The following is a 24,835-nucleotide window of genomic DNA, read 5'->3' on the forward strand; positions in this document are numbered from 1 at the left end:
GAGCTTTATGCTAGTGATGCCAATGATCATCATGGTCACAAATCAAATACATTCAGGATTGGCATTGTCCATAAGAAATCCAGTTGCAGCAGACTTAAGGTAAATTTACAATAACTTATAATAAGTCTAAGCCCTAACACTATAGCATACCGTGTACAGAAACACCAAACCAGAAGGAAATGAGATAGAAAGAGAAAGTGAATCCCAGGCTCCTTCTGGCCTTACTTTTTACAGTCAGCATGAGCCTGACCTTGACAGAAGAGATAAGAGAACCAGTTTAAGCCAGCTTCTCTGAAGGAATAACCCAAACATCATGAACCTTCTGCTTGTTTCTTTCACACAGAGAAGCTTCCAGAACCCTCTTGAATTAATTAGAATAGGAAAGATCTCTGCACATCAGATCAATAGTTTCTGTACCAAAAAATGCAAACTGACAACAACAACAACAACAACAACAACAACAACAACATCAATAATAATAGTTTTATTGTTTGTGCCTCGTCCATCTGACTGGCTTGCCCCAGCCACTCTGGAAGCGCCTCCCTCAGATCCTCCCCAATATTCTTTCCTAGTGCCCAAATCCAAATGCCACATTCTGCTTTAGTTGTGATTAATCCAACATATGTGCCTGCTATGCTCTTCCTTCCCAGTACCACATGAGCTCCAGTCTCAAGTCTTGTGCGCTAAAGTGATCTTTTGGGGGAGGTGTGGGGTGTGTGTGATACAGCTCCCATCCAAAGGTGCCTAGGTAGGCCTCTGGTGACTTCACACAAGAAATGTCTGCAATGACCTTTTACTAATGATGTGAATATGAACATCTCAAGCCAGGTCTGAATGCTCCATACCTATGGTGCCTTTGTAATAAAAAGCAGGAGAATTATCATAGCATAAACAGGTTTTCTACGAATCCCAGGGCACCATATGGTATCCCCTCTCCATCTTGCCTGCACACAGCAATGCTTGGCACTATTACTGACTTGCTTTTAAGCCTGCGTATCTAAGAGGCATGTTCTTCCTTAAGCATCAGAATGCTTTGTGGGACTATATGGAATTGGCAGAAATGACTGGCAGAATCCGAGACCAGGGGGAAGAGTCGGTGGAAGAAGATTGGAAGAAATTTAAAGACTATTTACAGAAATATTGTAAAATTAATGAATGATAGAATGATGTTGGATAGTAATTAAGCGGTTTCTAGCTGTAATGCTTTAAGAGAATATGAAAAAAAAGGGTTATAAATGGGTTAAAATCTAATGGTAAGGATTTGCTGAACCAACAAATCGAAGTGGAATACAAAAAAGGGAGGTACGAGGAGGTCCGGGAAACAAGCTAAAGGAAAATAAGTAACTGAAAATATGTGTGTTTTTAACTGTTTTTATTTTGTATTTTTCTCTTTTCTTTTTCATTTCTACTGTAATACTTTAAAAAACCTTAATAAATATCTTATAAAAAAACAACAACCAGAATGCTTTGTCACATCAAAAATAACAGTTCATCCATCATGGCTGGGAAGCATGTCTGACTAGAAAACATTACTTTGCTTTGGTTTTCTGGCCACTTATATCAAAAAGACAAAGACAGCTTCTCCCGTCTTGGGGCAGTTCAGAGACATCTACTGGACAGATGGTCTAAATTTGAGAGTTTTTATAAAGTTAATGAGAATGGGGAGAAAGGCGCGTATGGGCGCAATCTCTTCTGGAGTCCTTTCCACCAAACGAGAAGCAGCGCTCTGCAAGAAAAGCAACATTCACACTGGGAGATCCTTGGAGGCAGAGTGATGATTTCGCTTTGAAAGCTACAAAAGCTACAAATGTGTGTCCAAAAGAAGAGGGGGGCCTTCTTCACTTTCACAAGGGGGATTTATATTCAGACAAATGTGTTAACATTTCCAACAAAGAATAGTTGTTTTAGCTGAGGCTGTAACTGCCTCTCTGCCAGGGGAACTCACCAGAAAGCCAGAAAATGTTTCTCTTGGTGTTCAAAGAGCCACCACAAAACCTAAACTAAGACTTTGTTGGCTCTTTTGCTATACAAGGACTGTCACTTAAAATTAGAACTAAAGTTGTACCCCATGAAAAGAACAGCATCTTCTGTAATATCATTCCACACCTCCACAAAAGGACTTTTGCATTGGCCTTCCTTCTTCTCCCTGAACGGCTTTGCCAGGACAAATGCCTTTGGGAAGCTGATGAAGAAGGTAGATCCTGGGTACAGCGCCCCTCTGTTGTGTTTTCCCCACCCAACAACGCCCCCCAAATGGCCAAGGAAATAGAATTGCTTCCCTCTGCTTTAGAGAGCCTTTGTGACATCAGCATTACTTCAGCAATCTCTTTTCCTTGTCTCAGACCTATTCACACATCCAGCAACCAACGTACACCATTTTAAGGAAAGGGGTAAAGACCGCCAGGAAACAAAGGGCTTAAGAATTAATGCAGAGATAGGACCAGCTGCCTACAAAGCAAAAGTGGGTGACAGTAGAGGACTTGAAGAAGAAGCAAAGGCACAGTCCTCCAGCATGCAAGGCCTTCACAGCATCAAGGCCATACATACCCTTCAGTACAGATCATCACTATCTGGTGAGCATCTTGCTAACATGGCTGCAAGACTAGTTCCCTGGATGTATATTGATCTAGGACGCAACCAAGCGTTGAACTACACAGAGGGCTGTCAACTACATTGAGCTCTGTCATCAGATGACTGAAAAAGATCACTTTGTAGAACTGAAGAAAGCCATTGTTAGTTACTCACCGCAGCAAGTGCAGTGAAGACAGATGAAACAGTATCTCACTGAGTACTGGCATTCGACGTAGAGAGGGCTGACACGTTGTACCTAGAAAAAGAGAAATACAGCTGAGGTAAGATACACATTTCAGTGAGTCGTCTCCTGTTTGTTGATCAACATATCTGGATTAGAGAAAGTTGCAGAATATGGCAGTTGCTCTTAAAAATCCAAAAGAAAATTCCTGACTAGGGCTGTGAATTCAGTTTAAGACAACAACAAAGCAGTTAGCCGATTACTACTACTACTACTACTACTACTACTACTACTAATATTAAAATTTCTGTACCACCCTTCATCTGAGGATCTCACACAGTTTACAACATAAAACACAAAAATATATAGCATACAGTGGTGCCTCACAAGACGAAATTAATTCGTTCCGCGAATATTTTCGTCTAGCGAATTTTTCGTCTTGCGAAGCACGAAATCCCATAGGAATGCACTGAAAATCAATTAATGCGTTCCTATGGTCAAAAAAAGTCCAAACAAAGCCAAATTTGGTACAACAAGAGTTTATTAAGTGCTCTTTAAAGTCACACATACTGTAAAGAGCATTTCAAAATTCAAACCCAGAATTTTTTTAAAAAAACAGCAGAGTGGCCCAATGGTCACAGAAAATCATAAAAATGCAGGGGGGGAAAACACAAGCTTCCAGATTCTTGCAAACCCCTCCCCAACTGTTCCCCCAGCCACCCAGCACACAGAAATTCAAATCCAGAATTTTTTAAAAAAAACAGCAGAGTGGCCCAATGGTCACAGAAAATCATAAAAATGCAGAAAAAGAAGACACAAGCTTCCAGATTCTTGCAAACCCCTCCCCAACACCAAGTCCTTGAATTCCAAACACCCGAACCCAAAATCCAACCCCCCCCCCCAAAAGTTTTAAAAGCTTAACTTACCAAATGTCTGCAAAATAAGTTTTGGAAAAGCTTCAAAAATCACCAAAGTCTTTAAAAACCTCAAAAAAGGCTACTATGTACACTGCGTTCTATGAGATGCTCCTCGAAGTCAAGTCGCAACCGTATTAACGGTGTTAAGAAAAAGGAAACAAACTTGCAAGACGTTTTCGTCTTGCGAAGCGAGCCCATAGGGGAATTCGTTTTGCGAAGCAGCTCAAAAAACGGAAAACCCTTTCGTCTAGTGAGTTTTCCGTCTTGCGAGGCATTCGTCTTGCGGGGCACCACTGTAGTAACAAACGAAAATAATACACCCCCTGCCCCAGATTAAAAGGCCATAGATTTTTACTTTTTTAAAAAAAAGTCTTATATAATACAATTTCCACAGAGAAAAGAACATACCATTAAGTTTATGGCATCATTTTACATGGTGTTCCAATCTGGCGCCTAATGTTCTTTAGTTAATGTATTATCTAAAACAAATTACAGATATAGATTTAGGGTTCTCTTATAACTGCCTGCCATGAGGCTGGGATGCAGCAGTTTCATGTAGGTGGAAAGATGTAGCCTCTGTTGGGTGGGGGGGGGTGTCAACATTTCTACTCCTGACTAGTGATGCTAAATTCTTGAGAATAATCTTTTTCAAGACAGCATCTTAACAAGCAGAGACATCACCTTGCCAACAAAGGTCTGTATAGTTAAAGCTATGGTTTACCCAGTAGTGATGTATGGAAGTGAGAGCTGGACCATAAAGAAGGCTGATCGCTGAAGAATTGATGCTTTTGAATTCTGGTGCTGGAGGAGACTCTTGAGAGTCCCATGGACTGCAAGAAGATCAAACCTATCCATTCTTAAGGAAATCAGCCCTGAGTGCTCACTGGAAAGACAGATCCTGAAGCTGAGGCTCCAGTACTTTGACCACCTCATGAGAAGAGAAGACTCCCTGGAAAAGACCCTGATGTTGGGAAAGATGGAGGGCACAAGGAGAAGGGGACGGCAGAGGATGAGATGGTTGGACAGTGTTCTCGAAGCTACCAGCATGAGTTTGACCAAACTGCGGGAGGCAGTGGAAGACAGGAGTGCCTGGCATGCTCTGGTCCATGGGGTCACTAAGAGTCAGACACAACTTAACGACTAAACAACAACAAAAATCTTTTGGAGAATATTCTTGAGAATATTCTGACCCCACATCACTAGGTGGGACTAGTGATGTGAGGTGAGAATATTCTCCAAAAGATTATTCTCGAGAATTTAACATCACTACTCCTGACCCCAGGCTTTTTAAAAGACTCTGGGAGCCAAATGTTCCAGAGGAGAGGGGAGCTTCATTCTTATTGCATCATGTGCCAATTTCATTTCCCTTCCTCAGCTGGGTGGAGAAAATAAGCATGCCTATAATCCTTTCCATCTATATTTGACATCAGAACCAGTAAATTTAATGTTTTATGTCTCTGAAATCAAAAGACCTTTTTTTTTAACCTATATTGGATATGCTCACAATGTATGACACTGTTCAGTCTTCTCTGAAGCCTGTTGGGATAATTTATGAGACAAGGAGGCACTGCCGGGTGTGGGTGTATGTAAGTTTTGGGTATTACCTCCTCCTGCTGCTTGAAATGTCTTTGCTTCTTTTTACAGCTCCATTTTTCAAAGCACCATAAAGACATTGCATAGAAACCATGTTCGGCAGCAATTTCAGTTTAGCAGTTTCCGCGGTGGCTCCCTGCTTGTGGTACGCTCTCCCCAAAGATGCTTGCCCGGTGCCTTCATTACATGTCTCTAAGCGCCAGGCAAAAACATTCCTCTTCTCCCAGGCCTTTGGCTAATTAAAGAATCCATGGACTATTATTATTATTATTATTATTATTATTATTATTATTATTAATACCCCACCCATCTGGCTGAGTTTCCCCAGCCACTCTGGGCAGCTCCCAATCAAGTGTTAAAAACAATACAGCATTATATATTTAAAAACTTCCCTAAACAGGGCTGCCTTCAGATAAGATAGCTGCTTATTTCATTGATGTCTGACGGGAGGGCATTCCACAGGGTGGGAGCCACTACCGAGAAGGCCCTCTGCCTGGTTCCCTGTAACCTCATTTCTTGCAATGAGGGAAGCGCCAGAAGGCCCTTGGCACTGGCTCTCAGTGTCCGGGCTGAACGATGGGGGTGGAGACACTCCTTCAGGTATACAGGACCAAGGCCGTTTAGGGCTTTAAAGGTCAGCACCAACACTTTGAATTGTGCTCGGAAACGTACTGGGAGCCAATGCAGATCTCTCAGGACTAGTGTTATGTGGTCCTGGCGGCCGCTCCCAGTCACCAGTCTAGCTGCCGCATTCTGGATTAATTGCAGATTCTGGGTCACCTTCAAAGGTAGCCCCACATAGAGCGCATTGCAGTAGTCCAAGTAGGAGATAACTAGAGCATCTCTGTATGTGTGGTGAGGGCACAGGAATTTTGTTAGGGGCCACCCAAAAAGTTGTTGAACTTTTTGGAGGAGATGACGGGTAAAAACCTCCCGCAAAGAGGGCATTATGGAGGGCAGGCTTTTGTTAGGGGGGCAGGCTTCTGCTGTGGGGGAACAGAACCTCAGTGAATTGAGTATTTTAAATGCTTTTCAGTAATTTTTGAGTATTGGGGGGGCAACTGCCCCCCTGTCGCCGCTTGGCCATGCCCATGTGTGAGGGGGTTACTGTTTTTGTTTGTTACTATGTTACGTATTTTGGTGTTTTTATATTGTAAACTGCTCTGTGATCCTTGGATGAAGGGAAGTATAACAATAACAATAACAATAATAATACCATTGCTGAAGCGGTTCCCACCATGTGTGAGGCTCAGAGTAGTTGCTCCCTCTCTCTTCTTTAAGCCGGCACATACTACAAGCAAAGCCTCACTAGATCTGGGCTGTCAGATAAGTAGGTTGGGTAAGTTGGGTAGGTTAGCCTCTACCCCCTTCCCCACCTCTTGCTATGTCCGCTTACCTTAAATGGTCAGCCAGAAACTGAAGGTACATTCTTTCACCTTTGGTGGACGTGCCCAAAGATTAAGGTTTTCTGGGAGATGATTTATAATGAATTAAAAAAGGTATTTAAATATACCTTCTTGAAGAAACCAGAGGCCTTTCTCCTGGGCATAGTCGACCAATCGGTGTTAAAGAAGGACAGAACTTTCTTTATGTATGCTACAACAGCAGCAAGATTACTTATTGCAAAGTATTGGAAGACACAAGATCTACCCACACTGGAGGAATGGCAGATGAAAATGATGGACTATATGGAATTGGCGGAAATGACTGGCAGAATCCGAGACCAGGGAGAAGAGTCGGTGGAAGAAGATTGGAAGAAATTTAAAGACTACTTACAGAAATATTGTAAAATTAATGAATGTTAGAATGATGACAGATTGAAGTTAAGCAGTTTCTAGCGGTAATGGTATAAAAGAATATGGAAAAATTGGTTTTTAATATCTAAAAATTTAATGTTATAATATATCAGGATTAAAGATCAGGATTAAAAAGGAGGGAAAGGAATCGCTGGACTAATAAATTGAATTGGAATACAAAAGAGGGAGGTATGAGGAGGTCTGGGAAACAAGTAAATGTAAAAGAAGTGATGAAAAGATGGAATTGTTTTTAAATGGTTTTTCCTTTTTGCATTTTGTATTTTGTATTTTTTCTTTTTACTGTCAATTTTCTTTTTTAATGTAATATTTTCTTTTTGAAATTTTAATAAATATTATTTAAAAAAAATATATTAAATGGTCAGCCAGCATTGCGGCCTGGTCACGGGCCTAGTCAGCGATCCAACAGCCGGCTCAGGAGCCCTGCCAGTTGACCTGCAAATTGGCATACAGCAGGCAGGTCTGGGTCTGGGGATTCCCCAATGGGGGTCAGGCCCCACCAGCCAATGGGCCTTGCTTGGGTCCTGCCCCTGGAGAATAAATTCAGGCAAGCCCATCACTTCTCCTCAGGTTTTTTTGGTCACAGGGTGCAATGGAGCAATGACACTTTCCCCCCTGGCGCCGTTTGGCCCACCCTCACTTAGATATCGTGCACCCACCTCACAGAACACCACTTCCTCAAATTCCCACAAACTACGTCAGATTATCTTGTGGGGGACTTGTGTGAGGGAAAACATACTGTATTTTTCGCTCTATAAGACGCACCAGGCCACAAGACACACCTAGTTTTTGGAGGAGGAAAACAAGAAAAAAAATATTCTGAAACTCAGAAGCCAGAACAGCAAGAGGGATCGCTGCGCAGTGAAAGCAGCAACCCCTCTCGCTGTTCTGGCTTCTGGGATAGCTGCACAGCCTGCATTCGCTCCATAAGACGCACACACATTTCCCCTTACTTTTTAGGAGGGAAAAAGTGAGTCTTATAGAGCAAAAAATACGGTAATAATTTGGAGTCTCAGGCAGGATTTGATCAAATAAACAATAAATATTTTATTTAACAAAGGAATTTTATGACAGGAGTGGGTAAAAAATAGGATACTTCAGATTATAATGTTATTTCACTCCACTGCTTTCTCATATGTTGCACAGCTGTTGCTGCTTAATACTTTGGTTCTTAAACCAGGTGGTACTTCCTGTCAGTTACACACCCCTCTTAGACAACCCTAGTCCTGAGGTACTCCAGGTAACAGACCCAAGGGATCACTGGTTTGGGAGTCTTCTCTTGTCATAGAAGAATCTCTCCCCTCCTGACTGGAATGAGTCCTGTCTCTTCACAGCTTCTACTTCTCCTGGCTCAGCCTCAGCCTCCCAGTTAATTCCTGGCCCAATTACTCTTACAGGACACCACACACTGTCCTTCACACTCAGCTCAGAGACTCTTTTCTCTAGCTTGTGTTATAGTCATCAGAGTGGATGTTTCTACCCAGAACCAACTCTCTCTCCTCTCATTCCCCATCTCCCTACCTATCTCCCAACTCTTCTCCCAACCTACTCCAAACTGTCTCTCCAAATCCTCTCCTTTTCAACTCCCCCTCCTGGAACCCTGGCCAATCAGAGGCTGCCATTCGTTAACCTTTTGCTGGTAGGGAAAAAGAAAAAGAAAACAATTGGGGACCCAACCCGCCCAGCAAAACAAACTCTTCCATCACACAGGGACTTGGCACTCAACTAGTCTTTCTCAAAGCCTGTGTGGCACATACTGAAAGGTGAAGCCTTGCTGTTTCTGGCCTACAGGAGTAAGACTGGCGATTGTGACCTCAGGCTGATCCTGGCTTGACTGAAGGGGGGGGGAGAGAGTGGTCACTATGACCTCATTCAGTCTCTGTGACCTCATGCTGATGCTGCCTGCCTGAAGGTTAGGAGAGAGGCTGTGTCAAAAGATGGTACAATTTCATATTGGCTGCAGACACTCATTCCCACATGTAAGTTTCCCTTCCCTATGCCAAAATCGCCAAAATCAAGAGATCTCCCATGGAAGTTGCTCACGTAGCCTTAGGAGTGCTCCACACATATTTGAGAACTGTTTATGCCAACGGCAAATGACCTCCATCTGAAATGTCAAATTATTATAATGAGACCTTCTCCGTAAACTTCCTAAGTGTTTCGTTAGTTGCCTTTGTTTTAAAAGGGAGGCAGTAAAATCCACAGATGTGGACTTTGAAGACCTGGTGATCAGCCTTCTCCCGCCCCACCCCCTTGATCTCAGATGGTAAAATCCACTAATAAATGTGAGCGGATGGAAGGTCTATTTGTTGTCCTGTCAAGTCAGGCCATGCGGAACAAACCAAAAGGAGGGAAGGAGGGGGGGGAGGAAGCCAAAAGCAACCAGGGAAGGAGCTAATGATGTGAGCTTGCCTCTGCTAAGATGCACTTACAAAAATTGCTGTGACATTTAAGGAACCTAATGATGCGACAATTCTTTTTAACTTTATTGTTCTGTCCGAATCAGGTTTTACAAGTGGAGAGCACATTCCCAAGACAGCACTTGACTTATGTAGATTTTCTGTACTTGCTGCGATGCTTCTTTGTGCAGCAGATAACTGCTTACCAGACAAGTCACAATACGAGGCAAGTGTTGACATTTCCCACATGGTGGTGGAACGCCTGGTGCTTTCTGAGCAATGGTGTTTTGCAGTACACTGCTATTATCTCCTTTTGCCTGATTTCCCTCTTCACTACTGATTTTCTGCAGAATGGATAAGTAATAATAATACAGCGGACTCTCGGGTTGCGAACGTGATCGATCTGTACAGGAAGCACGTTCACAACCTGCAGCGTTCGCAACCGCAGTGCCGTGTGTGCGCACACATGTATCACAATTCGGCATTTCTGTGCATGCGCAAGCACCGAAACCCGGAAGTAACCAGTTCCAGTACTTCTGGGTTCAGCGCAATGCGCAACCCGAAATCACGCAACCCAAAGCATCTGTAACCCGAGGTATGACTGTAATAATAATAATATATTCTTTTTTTATACCACCTTATACCAGCAGGTCTCAGGGTGGTTCACAAGATAATCTTTGTGAAGCATCTGAAGAGCACTGGGGGTGGGGTGGAGATGCAGGTAGGGAGACTACCTTTATTCTTTTTAGTGAAAAGATTGTGTCAGGGAACTGCCATCGGAAGGAAGGGAAGTGAAAGGGCTCACACAGGTTGGGAGAGACTCAGCAGCTGAAGAGGGAACCAGTAGGGGGAGAGGAGCTGGGCTGAGGGAAAGGGAGCTGGAGGGATGGCTCAGAGACACTTCCAGCGAAAACAGTGGGGAGGTTTCAGGACCTCCTGTAGGGACACCCACTCCTCGCCGGAAACTGTCACGCAGAGAGTCCAGAAGACGTGTTTCCGTTAAGGAGCTTTTATGTTGGAAGCGATTCCGAAAGCAACCACTGTCGGAATCTGCCAGCGACTGACGGAGCCATGTTTAAGGGGCTCCGTTACAGACAGAGGTTTGCAAACTTGACCAAACTCTGAGGGACTAGGATTTTACACACAAGCAGCTCATCGTCCCATCACAGCATTCCGACAGTCTTCGTGAGCAGCTTGTGCAGGAGAAGGCATCATGAGCAACCCAGCCGGAACCGGAGAAGCAGGAGCTGGAGCGGGTCCAAGCCTGGAAGAAAGGTACCGGGTGTTGGAGGTCCAGCTAGCGCTGCAGACGGCGAGGCTTGAGGAGAGGAGGGCTCAGGATGCAGACAAAAAGGGGAAAGACACCCAGCTCGTCAGAAAGGTACCAGGATTGGTGCAGAAGTTTGGGGGGGAGCCCAAAGACTATCATGGCTTTCGGACAGAGATGCAATATGCCCTCAATCTGCAGTTTGATGAATTCCCTGACGAGGAATCAAGAGTGGCTTTCGTGATTGGGCATCTTGAAAAGGGGGCGAGAGACTGGGTTAGACCCCTGATGGCAGCGAATAGTGACGTCCTAAAGGACACGATGAAGTTCTTTCGCGCCATGGATCTGATGTTTTCCAGCGATATTGAACAGGGAGTGGTCCGCAGACAGTTAATGGCTTGCAAACAGGGGAGCCGATCTGTCCGTGAGTACTGGACTGAATTCACCATGTTGATCCATAAATTGGGGTGGGATCTATCGGCGGAACCCATTCAAATGCTTTTTGAAGAAGGGCTTTCTTCGGCTGTGAAAGACGAACTTTCCCGGGCGCCCAGGGCGGAGTCTATGGACCAGCTGACCAAATCAGCGCTGACCATAGGAGCGCGCCAGGAGGCGAGAGCATTGGAGAGGCGGGAAGGGAAGGGGGAACGTTGGAAGGAGTTCCGCATTCCAGACATTCCAGAGCCAACTTTCCCGCCGGCAGAGCCGATGGAAATCGGAACAGCGCGCGCGCGCGCAGTTTCAAAGCCCAGTGAGGGGGGAAAGAAGGAGGGAAAAGGCGCCCGGAAATGCTATCTCTGCCAACAGCCAGGTCACTTTGCCAGAGTCTGCCCCCAGAGGAAGGAATGGCAAGGGATGGTAGGAGCTGTGGAGGGAAGAGAGGAAGAAATACCGAAGCAAGTAAAAGCCAACGCCTGGCTGCCACCGTCGGGGCACAGCAGTCAGGCCAAAGAGCAGTGAAAGTGCCCACGCCAGAACCTCCTAAACCCGCCCTAGTGATAGAAGTGGCGCTAGAGCTGCCAAACGGACACCCTCTAAAGATAAAGGCGCTGTTGGACTCAGGCAGCTCCTGCAATTTCATGAGCAAAGAGTTTGCAGCTGAACACCAGATACAGACGATCCCTTTAAGCAACCCCCTGCAGGTGACCACGATCGATGGCAGGGAGCTGTTGGGAGGAGAAGTCAGCTTGCAGACCGTCCCAATGATAATGAAGGTGGCAAGGCACACCGAACTGATAGCGTTTAATGTGGCCACCTTGGGAGGAGCTCCCATTATATTGGGGATGAGCTGGCTAGCGTTACATGATCCGCTGGTGGGCTGGCATCAGAGAGTGGTTTCTTTTGGTTCAGCACATTGCTTAGAACACTGCAAAGAGGGAAAGGGTTTGGCAGGGGCCCAAGCCACCCTAGCAGGGACTGAAGTAACGGAGAACGTGAAGGTACCACGACAATACGCAGATCTCCGCGACGTCTTCAGCGAAAGGGAAGCTGACCAATTACCCCCGCATAGACCCTTTGACTGTCAAATCAATTTACTCCCTGGGGCACAGCTCCCTGTAGGCAAGCTGTACGCCATGTCAGACAGAGAGATGCAGGAGCTAAGAGAGTTCATTGACAAGAACCTGAAGAGAGGGTTCATCAGAGAGTCCAGGGCGGTGGGGGGCAGCCCAGTGTTTTTTGTGGATAAAAAAAACACGAACAAGCCGAGGCTTGTGTGTGACTTCAGGGCCTTAAATGCAGTGTCAGAACCAGTGGCTTTCCCTATGCCCAGGATTGACGACATTTTGACAAGGGTCAGGAAGGGAAAGATTTTTACTAAACTGGACCTAAGGGGGGCGTACAACCTGATACGAATAAGGAAGGGGGATGAATGGAAAACCACCATGTTCACCCCTTTGGGGGCATTTGAATATTTAGTTATGCCCTTCGGCCTACAAGGAGGCTCCGCGTGCTTTCAATCGTTTATGAACCACGTCCTGGGGCCTTTGCTTTACAAGAATTGTGTGGCCTTCTTAGACGACGTGTTGGTGTATTCTGAGAATGAGGAGCAGCATGTGAGAGACGTCAGAGAAGTGTTGAGCAGGCTGCAAGCCAACCAGCTGTGGGTGAAACTGGAGAAGTGTCAGTTTCATACCAAGGAGGTGGAATTCCTGGGGTATCGCCTGTCAGACAAGGGATTGGCCATGGATCCCGGCAAGGTCCAGGCGGTGCTGGAATGGAAAACACCCAAAACAAGGAAGGATGTGCAGAGGTTCCTAGGATTTGGGAACTTCTATCGTAAGTTCATCCGAAACTTTGCCCACCTGACGGCGCCCATTACGGACTGTCTCAGCAGTAAGAAGAAGTTCGTTTGGACTGAGGAGGCGGAGCGAGCATTTGAGGAACTAAAAAGGGCCTTCGCCTCGGAACAACAACTCCTGCATGTGGATTTACAAAAACCGATGAGAGTGGAAACTGACGCATCAGACAGAGCGATTGGGGCGGTGCTTCTGCAGCCAGGGAAGGAGGAGTCAGAGTGGAGACCGTGTGCCTTTTTTTCGCGAAAGCTGAACAAATCCGAGAGGAACTACACGGTGTATGACCGAGAACTACTAGCCATTCATGAGGCGTTCCGGAGATGGAGGCACCTGCTAATTGGCGCACAACATAAGGTGCAAGTGTGCACTGACCACAAGAACCTAGAGTATTGGAGGACGGCACGAGTGCTCAACCAACGGCAAGTGAGATGGGCCCAGGAGTTCTCCAAATTTAACTTTGAGATTTGTTACGTGCCAGGCCCAGAGAACATTAGGGCGGACGCTCTCTCACGCAAACCTGAATATTTGGAGGAGGAGGGAGCACCCGAAGAGAGACATGTCATTCCAGAGGACCGCTGGGTGTGTGGGGCGGCATTGGTGGGACAAAGAGAACTGGTAGAGGAAACAGAGAATGATGAATACGCCCAGAATAAGCTCAGAGGTCTTAGGGGTGAGGGAGAGGAACCAGGGGGTTTCGAGGAAAGAAATGGAGCTTTGTATTACAAAGGGGCACTGTATATCCCTGAAGGAGACTTAAGGGGGAGGGTACTCAAGCAGTTGCACGACAGCCCCACGGCGGGGCATTTTGGACAACACAAAACCATGTGGTTGGTCACCAGGGAATTTTGGTGGCCTAAGGTGAGGGAAGATGTACGGGAGTATGTAAGAGGGTGTGAGCAATGCCAGCGAGCCAAAGGGGAGAGGCGGGCACCGGCGGGGCTATTAGAACCCTTACCAACCCCAGAACGACCTTGGGAGGCAGTGTCGATAGATTTTATGACTGATCTGCCGAAGTCCAAGGGGAAAACAGCCATCATGGTGGTGGTAGACCTACTAACAAAGATGTGCCACTTTGTAGCCTGCTCGCATGCAGTCACGGCGGAAGAGACAGCGAAGTTATTTGTAGAACACATTTTTAGGTTGCACGGGGTGCCATTGAGGGTGGTCTCAGACCGAGGAAAACAATTTACTTCCAGGTTCTGGAGGAAGCTCATGAGCTTACTGCAGGTGGAGGTCAACTTTTCGACTGCCCGGCACCCTGAAACCAACGGGCAGGCGGAAAGAGCAAACGGGGTCCTCCAGCAATACCTGAGGTGTTATGTCAATGACAGAGAGAATGACTGGGTAGAAAAGTTGGCGCTGGCGGAATTTGCCTACAACAATGCCGAGAATGTGTCCACAGGGATGAGCCCCTTCTTGGCTAATTATGGGTGTCATCCCAGGGCTTTCCCAGGGGGAGAAGGGGAGAGATGGGGTGTCCCGGCAGCCGAGCATTTTGTAGAAGAAATGGAAGCAATCCATCGTCAGCTCCAACTCAACTTAGAAAGGGCGAAGGAAGAATACAAGAGGCAGGCAGACAAGAACCGAAGGGAAGGTGAAACCATAAGGGTGGGAGATAGAGTGTGGCTGTCAACCCAAGGGTTGCCGTTCAAAGGAGGTTGTAAGAAATTAAGACCCAGGAGATTGGGTCCCTTTGAGGTCATTCAACAGGTCAACCCAGTGGCTTTCAGGCTCCGGTTACCCAACCACATGAAACTGCACCCAGTATTTCACAGGTCGTTACTGTCACCGTATGAGGGGGGACGAGAAGGGATGGCCACTCGGGGACCGGTCATAGAAGAAAGGGAATGCAGCGGCCATGTGGCAGAAATCCTCGACGCCAGATGGAAGGGGGATCAGGTGGAGTATTTGGTAGCGTGGGAAGGAGAACCGGAGTCAGAAAACACTTGGGTAATGGCAGAAGATATCAATGACGAGGTATTGATAGAAACGTTCCATCAAAGGTTCCCAAGGAAACCTCAGCCTGTGGAGAGGTTCCGGAGGGAATACTTTGGGACCACCGATGAGGAGGAGGAGTTGGAAGGATTCTCGGAATCGGAAGGGGAAGGGGAGATGGACTCTGAGGAGGAGGAGTACTTCGAGACCAGGAACCGCAACAGGTGGAGAGAAGTGTTCGGGACATCGGAAGATGAAGGAAGTTCATTCCGGGGTTTTGCCTCCTCACCGCCCGTAGAGGAGGGGGCGAGAGGGGATGAAGGGGGCCCTGGAGGGGAGGTGGATGTCAGGGAACTGCCATCGGAAGGAAGGGAAGTGAAAGGGCTCACACAGGTTGGGAGAGACTCAGCAGCTGAAGAGGGAACCAGTAGGGGGAGAGGAGCTGGGCTGAGGGAAAGGGAGCTGGAGGGATGGCTCAGAGACACTTCCAGCGAAAACAGTGGGGAGGTTTCAGGACCTCCTGTAGGGACACCCACTCCTCGCCGGAAACTGTCACGCAGAGAGTCCAGAAGACGTGTTTCCGTTAAGGAGCTTTTATGTTGGAAGCGATTCCGAAAGCAACCACTGTCGGAATCTGCCAGCGACTGACGGAGCCATGTTTAAGGGGCTCCGTTACAGACAGAGGTTTGCAAACTTGACCAAACTCTGAGGGACTAGGATTTTACACACAAGCAGCTCATCGTCCCATCACAGATTGTATTTGCATTGCAAAAAGAATAAACTTCAGTAACTGAACTTCTCAATACTTAACTGCTTTATTGGTGTCCATGACCAAGGTCTCAAGTCTACAGCAAATAGATGACATATCAATCAGAAAATGTACGTCTTAGTTATAATCTGTGCTCCACTCATGTATTTTGTTTTGCTGATTTTAATGGCCTAAGTGCATAAAGTGTGCGACAGAACTGCAGACTTGGACCACAGGGGAAAGCAGAATAATGTTGATCAACTATGCTTGTGATGGTGGCATAAGAAGTTATTCTCTATGAAATGTAGAATTTATTGTTGGAGTGGCACACAAAGGATGAACAAGTTAGATCTGTGATGATAGACTGGGCAAGAGATGTTGGACACAATATAATGTTGGAAGATTGGGAAAGGTTGTGGAAGAAAGGGGTTAAGTTTACTGCTTGTACTGTATTAAAAGAAAATATCATGAAAATGATGCATAGATGATACTTAACCCCAGTAAAACCAGCAAAGATTTATCACACGAGTGAAAATTTATGCTGGAATGTAAAGAAAAGGAAGGTACCTTTTATCATATGTGGTGGACGTGTCCCAAGGTGAAAGACTTCTGGGAAAAGATTTATAATGAGTTGAAAAAAATGTTGAAATATACATTTATTAAGAGACCAGAAGTCATTTAACAATGATAATTAAATTGGGATTTTAGCAGTTAGGATATATGTTTGTTTGTTTGTTTGTCTTTTTTATATTGTATTGTTTTTCTTTTATGTTTGTTATAAGTTTGGAAAATTAATAAAAAATTCTGGGGGGGGGGAAGAAGTTATTCTGGAGTACGGGGGGGGTGAGCTCTAATTCAGTGTTGTACAAGCTATAATTAACACTTCTTTAAAATTGCACGGATATGTGTAAAATTAGAGGAGAGTCAGAGTCCCATGGACTGCAAGAAGATCAAACCTATCCATTCTGAAGGAAATCAGCCCTGAGTGCTCACTGGAAGGACAGATCCTGAAGCTGAGGCTCCAATACTTTGGCCACCTCATGGGAAGAGAAGACTCCCTGGAAAAGACCCTGATGTTGGGAAAGATGGAGGGCACAAGGAGAAGGGGACGACAGAGGACGAGATGGTTGGACAGTGTTCTCGAAGCTACCAGCATGAGTTTGACTAAACTGCAGGAGGCAGTGGAAGACAGAAGTGCCTGGCATGCTCTGGTCCATGGGGTCACGAAGAGTCGGACACGACTAAACGACTAAACAACAACAACAACAGGTGGTGCAAGGGGTCAGTGCATTGGGCTGTTAACCAGGAAGTTGGTGGTTTGAACCCAGCCAGGGATGGCTGCCGACAGGATTCCAGCATTGCAGGAGACGACAATCAGGGTCCTTTCCAACTCTACAATTCTATAATTAATCTGTGGATTGTGAAAAGGAAAAACACCACTTTACAACCATGCTGCTATTGCATAGTTCGAAACATAAATGCCTTGATTTAAACGGCCTCAGCCCCGTATACTGTCTTCCACTGCCTCCCACAGTTTGGTCAAACTCATGCTGGTAGCTTCGAGAACACTGTCCAACCATCTCATCCTCTGTTGTCCCCTTCTCCTTGTGCCCTCCATCTTTCCCAACATCAGGGTCTTTTCCAGGGAGTCTTCTCTTCTCATGAGGTGGCAAAAGTATTGGAGCCTCAGCTTCAGGACCTGTCCTTCCAGTGAGCACTCAGGGCTGATTTCCTTAAGAATGGATAGGTTTGATCTTCTTGCAGTCCATGGGACTCTCAAGAGTCTCCTCCAACAGCATAGTTCAAAAGCATCAATTCTTCGGCGATCAGCCTTCTTTATGGTCCAACTCTCACTTCTATACATCACTACTGGGAAAACCATAGCTTTAACTATACGGACCTTTGTTGGCAAGGTGATGTCTCTGCTTTTTAAGATGCTGTCTAGGTTTGCCATCACTTTTCTCCCAAGAAAAATGGCATAATAGAATCAACAAATGAGAAGGCAGGGACAAACACAAAAGGGAACATCTACTGGTATGAATAATGGGACGCGGGTTGCGCTGTGGGTAAAAACCGCAGCGCCTAGGACTTGCCGATCACATGGTTGGCGGTTCAAATCCCCGCGGCGGGGTGCGCTCCCGTCGTTCGGTCCCAGCGCCTGCCAACCTAGCAGTTCGAAAGCACCCCCGGGTGCAAGTAGATAAATAGGGACCGCTTACCAGCGGGAAGGTAAACAGCATTCCGTGTGCTGCACTGGCTCGCCAGATGCAGCTTGTCACGCTGGCCACGTGACCTGGAAGTGTCTGCGGACAGCGCTGGCTCCCGGCCTATAGAGTGAGATGAGCGCACAACCCTAGAGTCTGGCAAGACTGGCCCGTATGGGCAGGGGTACCTTTACCTTTACCTTTACTGGTATGAATGGGGAAGAATGACGTTTCTCCTTATATACAAATTCAAATATATGTAGGTGTGGACTACTTTGGCCTAATTCAAATGCAGGGCAAATGGAATAACAGAGAAATAATACTCTGATGTATATATATATATATATGATCAATTAATATCCTATAAGACATGAGCAGACGGGACAACAATATGTTTAGAGAGTCATTTGTAGCTTAATGTTGTTAAATGCCAAACTTATTTGTAGCATACATAATCTTTTCTTAGCCCAGTGACTCAAGCACAATAAATACTAAATAAATGATCTCTTTCTTCAGTGACCTTTATTCATTTGGACCTTCATCCATGGGGTTTATTCTCATTTGGTACATATTAACATTCACTAGGTCTGAGTCACGGTGCTAAGAAAAGATGGTGTTTACTATAAATAAGTTTGGTCATTTTAAACAGAATTACAAAAGACACATTTAATTAATATATTCCTGCCCAGTTAGTGGACAGGTGGGCATTTTCCAATCATAGCTCTGCAATGATGAGAAAAGCCACACCAAGCACAGTGGTACCTCGGGTTACGAACTTAATTCGTTCCAGAGGTCCATTCTTAACCTGAAACTGTTCTTAACCTGAAGCACCACTTTAGCTAATGGGGCCTCCTGCTGCCGCCGTGCCACCGCCACATGATTCTGTTCTCATTCTGAAGCAAAGTTCTTAACCTGAAGTACTACTTCCGGGTTAGCGGAGTTTGTAACCCAAAGTGTTTGTAATCTGAGGTGTTTGTAACCCGATGTACCACTATATGGTAGGATTTCCCCTTCCCCCCCCAACAGTTGACGTACAGGAGCACCTCAAAATGTGGACCTTGTAGCAAATGCTTACATCCACATTACTTCAGTCTCATTGCTTGGCACCATCTCACCACTTTCCCCTGGGCTACCCCTTCATTTTCCAGCCACACAGACACAATCTTGCTTTGGCTGAAAGACGGCACATAAAGATAACAGAACAAAACCAATTCTCCACGCCATTTCTGTTCCAATCTGCATAAGACAATAAACAAAATTACAAAATAGAAAGTGCTTTGGTGCTTACAGGGCAGAATACCGTATATATAGCGACATCCGATAGGTACCCAAGATTCCACCTTACAAACTTGAGGGCTGTTGAAATATGCATCTCTGCACTAACAGATGCACTTGTTGGAGATGCATCTGAATCTTGTACAATTATTTGGTGGTCACTACTCAGTCCCAGTGCAAAGCATTTTGTCTGGAAAAGCCCTGTAAAGGTAAAGGTACCCCTGCCCGTACGGGCCAGTCGTGTCCGACTCTGGGGTTGCGTGCTCATCTCGCTCTAGAAGCTATGAGCCGGCGTCGTCCGAAGACACTTCCGGGTCACGTGGCCAGCGTGGCGAAGCTGCTCTGGCGAGCCATCACCAGCGCAGCACACGGAAACGCCGTTTACCTTCCCGCTATAAAGCGGTCCCTATTTATCTACTTGCACTTAAGAGTGCTTTCAAACTGCTGGGTGGGCAGGAGCTGGGACCGAACGACAGGAGCTCACCCCGCCGCGGGGATTCGAACCGCCGACCATACGATCGGCAAGTCCTAGGCACTGAGGTTTTACCCACAGCGCCACCCGCGTCCCAGCCTTGGGACCCTACTTTCAGCCCTGAGCTGAAAGTAAAATAAGAATGGTTAACTTATCACATCCTCTTTATAAATCAGCATCATAGTGAACCAGAGATCAAGTGGCTTATCATGAGATGTATCATGCTGAACCAGCTATTGCACCTTGATAGGTAATGGTAAAGGACCCCTGACGGTTAAGTCCAGTCAAAGGCGACTATGGGGTTGTGGCGCTCATCTCGCTTTCAGGCCAAGGGAGCCTGCGTTTGTCCACAGACAGCTTTCTGGGTCATGTGGCCAGCATGACTAAACCGCTTCTGGTGCAACGGGATACCGTGACGGAAACTAGAGCACACGAAAATGCTGTTTACCTTCCCGCCACAGCGGTACCTATTTATCTACTTGCACTGGTGTGCTTTCGAACTGCTAGGTTGGCAGAAGTGCACCTTTATAGTCCCATCCCAAAAGCGAACTTTTAACAGAGCTGAACTGGAACCAGAGCAAAATATATAATGGCTTGACTTCTTGGCAAATGTTCAGAGCAAAGGTGAACATTCATACCACTGCAATGTACATTTGGTACTCTCACAATATTTTTGTGAAAATCAAGCTCATGCCAAACCATTGCATCTAATTCTGTCTGCTTTTTCATGACAGCACTGCTTGTGACAAGTCTCCCTTGAATGTGATTGGTTGGTGACCTACCATTTTACCCCTTCAGAGCAAGAGGCTCTGAGAAGTATGTGTACGTACATGTACAATGGTTTGTGCTTATACTGTTTATAATTAATCTACAAATTTTGTATGTGCAATGCCTAACACCTACCATCAAATAATTAGAAGCAGCAGGCCGCAGTGGGAAATATTTGATGCACTTAAATTTGGACCTAAACTTCCAAATCCGCTCCACTTCCCAGTGGGGAGGAGTTGTGGTGGACCGCGTGGCCACCCACTCCCCACCGGGGGCAGGGAACCTTGTCCCCCGTTGCCTGGGGGATCCTGGCCACGTCAGAGCCTGGCCAGCCAATCCACTGGCCGGGGGGCGTGGCCGGAGTCGTTTCAATGGAGGAGCGAGCCAGAGGACTTCCTCTTTGGCTCGCTTCCTCAATCACCCTCCCTATTTTGCAGGTTAGGCAATGGCCTTGCTATGGACTTCGGTTGGTTGCCTTGGTTGTCTGAGGGGCCTGGTAGGAATTTTTCCACTTGGCACTGGCCACTTGGTTTTCGCCTACCTTGTAGCAATCGTCACAACTTTGTTAGGGTTGCGGTTAGGCATTGTTTGACCTTGTGTGGGGGAAGGGGAGGTGTGCCCCTCCATGCTTAAGGGTATTCCATTAAAGGAATCCGGGGGTGTGGATCCAGTCTGAAGCCCGGCTGGGGGCTAGGGCCTTGACATGACGGAAACACCAGGGGGATCTTGAGTTGGTTCACATCGACAGGGCTCCCCCTACCAGTGGCATACGCTTACTGGACTTCCTGCCCAATGGGCAGTAGTCAGATATAGTCAGGTCCAATCAATGCCTAAGCCAATACCGCTCACATTCTGTAATTTCAATAAAGTTGTGGCCCAAATTTGCCCAACAACATAAATCTAATATCCGTGTCCTTGTGTGAGTTATTTCCAATGAGGGGGTGGCTGCGGGGTCTCGACATGCAACAAATGCGAATGATTTCGTTTCAGATATTCACAGCAATCAACAGACGTGTGTTTGTGTTTTTTGTGGTGCTAGACATGCAGCTCTTAGGCACGATATCCTAGATTTCATTGACAAGCCCTTTCCCTTTTCAGTTCAGCAAAAGAAAGAACATTTCACCTGCATTGCTGGCAGATAGCTTATAGCTGTCACACAACTTCAGGCCAACCACTAGCTCATTCAAATAGTATAAAACAGAGGTCTGAACATCTGCTGGTAAACATGCAGCCGACAAAAAATGCATCCCTGAGCCAAGCATCTGCTGAGTGTGGACTACTTTGCCGCTCATAACCTAAGCAACGTTTTCTGTTAATCATTAGCAGAGTTATTGATTTTAGATGTGTATCACAGCACTATAATTTTGTCAGGGAGTAGACCACATAAGTTGTTCTTTTCCTGGTTGTTTCATTTTGTCTTATTCCAAAAGTCCATAAATTGATGACCGGGACAAAAAGTATAATTGACATCATCTGTGGCAAATATTTCATAAAACAACAGGCCCAGATGTAGGATTAAAGCCATGTGGTAGTAAAATACCACACTCAAAAAAGAGAGACTCCAGGTTCCATGGTTTTGTATTTTGGGTTGTGTTTGGGCTTTTTGGTGGGCTTTTTTTATTTTTACAAAAACAGATGTGCTATTCCACCAGTCTACTTCTCTCTCTCTCTCTCTCTCTCTCTCTCTCTCTCTCTCTCTCTCTCTCACATCCAAATAATGCCCCCCACACCCCAATTTCACTGGAAGAGATCATGAATTGGTTGCAGGTGGTGACTTATATTTCAAGATCTTAACTCTCACAATCTTTGAAATGAAAATAAATGAAAGATTTTCGGTAAGTATACAGGACTCTCTTTTTTGAAAGGTAGTGAAGATTATACAAACATGTCTGCTTGTTATTTATATAGCACCTTCAGGCATATGACCACATCTATAGTGTGCTGCTTCCCTTCCTGGGAAGCTGTTCTCCTCTCTGAATGGGGGTAGGAATGGGTTACCAACCATGTTTCACAGACAAGGCCCCTTCCTTGCAAGCCACAAGAGCACTCAAGCCTTTGAACATTCTGAAGCAGAAAACGATGCACAGAAGCACTGCATTGTCAGATGAACTCTCCCACCCCACCCCCACTGAACTAAGAGCAACAACCAACTTCTATTTTTCCCCCTATTTTTTTTATTGATTTTCAACATTTATCACAAAAATAACGTAACAAAACACACAACAAAGAAAAAACACATTAAAACAATAAACTAAACACAAAGAAAAATTATTTCTTCAAATACCTAATTCTCATTACATTGATAACTGACTTCCTCAAATCCCCTCTAACTGAATTTCATTATATCACCTATATAACAGTTCTCCAAATTCATATTTCTAATTATATTGATTCTTTTCATTTACTAACCTCTTCTCCTTTGTTAAGATTTTAATCCTTAATATTTACTACCACGTATTCTTATTCTACCCCTAAGCCTATTTATTACTTCCAAGAATTTTCCATTTATCTTATATCACAATATTTAGCTAAATATTCTTTAAATTTCTTGCAATCCTCTTGTATCTCCTCTTCTTTCTGGTCGCGGATTCTTCCAGTCAGGTCTGCCAGCTCCAAAAAGTTCAACATCTTCATCTGCCATTCTTCTATTGTTGGTATTTCTTGCGATTTCCAGTTTTTAGCTAATAAAAGTCTTGCCGCTGTAGTGGCAGACAAAAAACAGTCTAACATCTTTTTTGGGCAATTCCAATCCTAGTATTCCAAGTAGAAAGGCTTCTGGTTTCTTAATAAAAGTATATTTCAACATTTTTTCCAACTCATTATAAATCTTTTCCCAGAAGTCTTTCGCCTTGGGACACATCCACTACATATGAATAAAAGTACCTTCTTTTTCTTTGCATTTCCAACATTTGTATGCTAGATCTTTGCTAATTTCACCAGGTTTAAGTACCATCTATACATCATTTTCATAATGTTTTCTTTTAATACAGTACATGCAGTAAACTTAACCGCTTTCTTCCACAGCCTTTCCCAATCTAACAACCAACTTCTTGTCAACTCTCAGGAAAATCCGCTTACCCTTACAGTGGTACCTCGCAAGACGAATGCCTCGCAAGACGGAAAACTCGCAAAACGAAAGGGTTTTTGGTTTTTTGAGTTGCTTCGCAAGACGATTTTCCCTATGGGCTTGCTTTGTAAGACGGAAACGTCTTGCAAGTTTGTTTCCTTTTTCTTAAAACAATACGGTTGCGACTTGACTTCGAGGAGCAACTCATAGCACGCGGTGTGGTAGCCTTTTTTGAGGTTTTTGAAGACTTTGGTGATTTTTGAAGCTTTTCCAAAACTTTTCCGACACCGTGCTTCGCAAGACGAAAAAAACCGCAAGACGAAAAAGCTCGCGGAACGAATTAATTTCGTCTTGCGAGGCACCACTGTATATGATTCTGCAGCATTGTGGGTCGGAGCCACATCCCCCACCAGATTCCAGTGCAGCCTGTGGACTCTGGGGCTACCCAACCACCAAGGAGCCTTAGGGCTCACCTCGCCAGCTGGGAACTGGATCCAAGCCTGCTTGCAGATTGGCCAATGGCACGTAGGCTTGGAGGCAGAGCTAGCTTTTGTGGCAGGCCTGACCAATCATGCAGGCTTCCCTCAGATCCACTCCTGGGGCATTTAAGGCAGCCTGGCCTGGCTCCAGTGTTCAGTTCTTCATCCGATCACTATATGAAAGTTGTCACCAGGGAGACCAATAGGGCAGAGGGAAGGAGGTGCTTCCATAATCTGCAGTGCCCAAGCTATGTAGGCAGTGCCAGATTTACGCATAAGTTAAATAAGCTATAGCTTAGGGCCCCACTCTCTTGGGGGCCCCAAAAAAATTTAAAGGAAAAAACCTGGGTGTACATTTCCAAAATATAAGATAAATAAATAAAATAAAACCTACATACAAGAGTGCTTTGTGTTGTGTAGGCTCCTATGATGTAAGTAATAGGCCTAGCCTGCTCCCTAAAATATCACTGGTTTGCTCATTTCTGTATATAAGGTGCCTACATTCTGCATGGACTGGTTGCATGGCAACATGGGCAAATGGCTTCAGATACCTATTAGGTCCATAAATTACCATATCAACACATAAAACAGTGGCAATTCCTTGTTGACAAAGGACAGCTGGACATATAAAGGGCCCCATTACCTTCAGTAGCTTTGGGCCTCATCAAACCTAAATTCGGCCCTGTATGTAGGGATTTATAGCCTGAAACCAACTCTTCCAGAATGTCCTGGGATACTTGCCCTGTGACCCACAGTTTCTCAAACACATTATTGGGGAGCAGTGTGTTAATAATTCGGCAAAATGATGATAAACAACTAGGGACAAGGAAGAGACCTTAGTGTTCAAT

General features: G+C 45.4%; 1 protein-coding gene and 2 long non-coding RNA genes across 14 annotated transcripts in view; 2 read left to right on the top strand and 1 right to left on the bottom strand.

Moving 5' to 3' along the window:
• LOC308473634 (uncharacterized protein) overlaps positions 1-24,835 on the bottom strand; it is a 197,663-nt gene that overhangs the window by 112,144 nt on the left and 60,684 nt on the right. For 6 of the 12 annotated variants that reach the window (XR_013984114.1, XR_013984116.1, XR_013984117.1 and 3 more), the window contains exons 1-2: positions 5,274-5,405; positions 2,746-2,827 (exon numbers count right to left, since the gene is read on the bottom strand). Coding sequence is in view for 2 of the 12 variants with exons in the window: in XM_080999434.1 (XP_080855560.1) it covers positions 2,746-2,827; positions 5,274-5,342 (151 nt within the window). In the remaining 10 variants the exon portion in view is untranslated. Of the gene's footprint in view, positions 1-1,626; positions 1,727-2,745; positions 2,828-5,273; positions 5,498-6,478; positions 6,582-6,658; positions 6,676-24,835 lie in introns of those variants that run through there. The other 6 variants (XR_013984115.1, XM_080999435.1, XR_013984123.1 and 3 more) reach the window with 5 other exon arrangements.
• Positions 8,962-10,236, top strand: LOC308473747. The gene is made up of 3 exons (XR_013984277.1): positions 8,962-9,055; positions 9,583-9,701; positions 10,123-10,236. It is a non-coding gene; the product is annotated as an uncharacterized lncRNA (long non-coding RNA).
• On the top strand, positions 20,237-22,280 carry LOC308473772. Its single transcript, XR_013984304.1, has 2 exons — positions 20,237-20,495; positions 22,189-22,280. It is a non-coding gene; the product is annotated as an uncharacterized lncRNA (long non-coding RNA).

This window comes from Podarcis pityusensis (genome assembly GCF_964106645.2).
Source record: "Podarcis pityusensis genome assembly, chromosome: 3".
Taxonomy (NCBI): Eukaryota; Metazoa; Chordata; class Lepidosauria; order Squamata; family Lacertidae; genus Podarcis; species Podarcis pityusensis.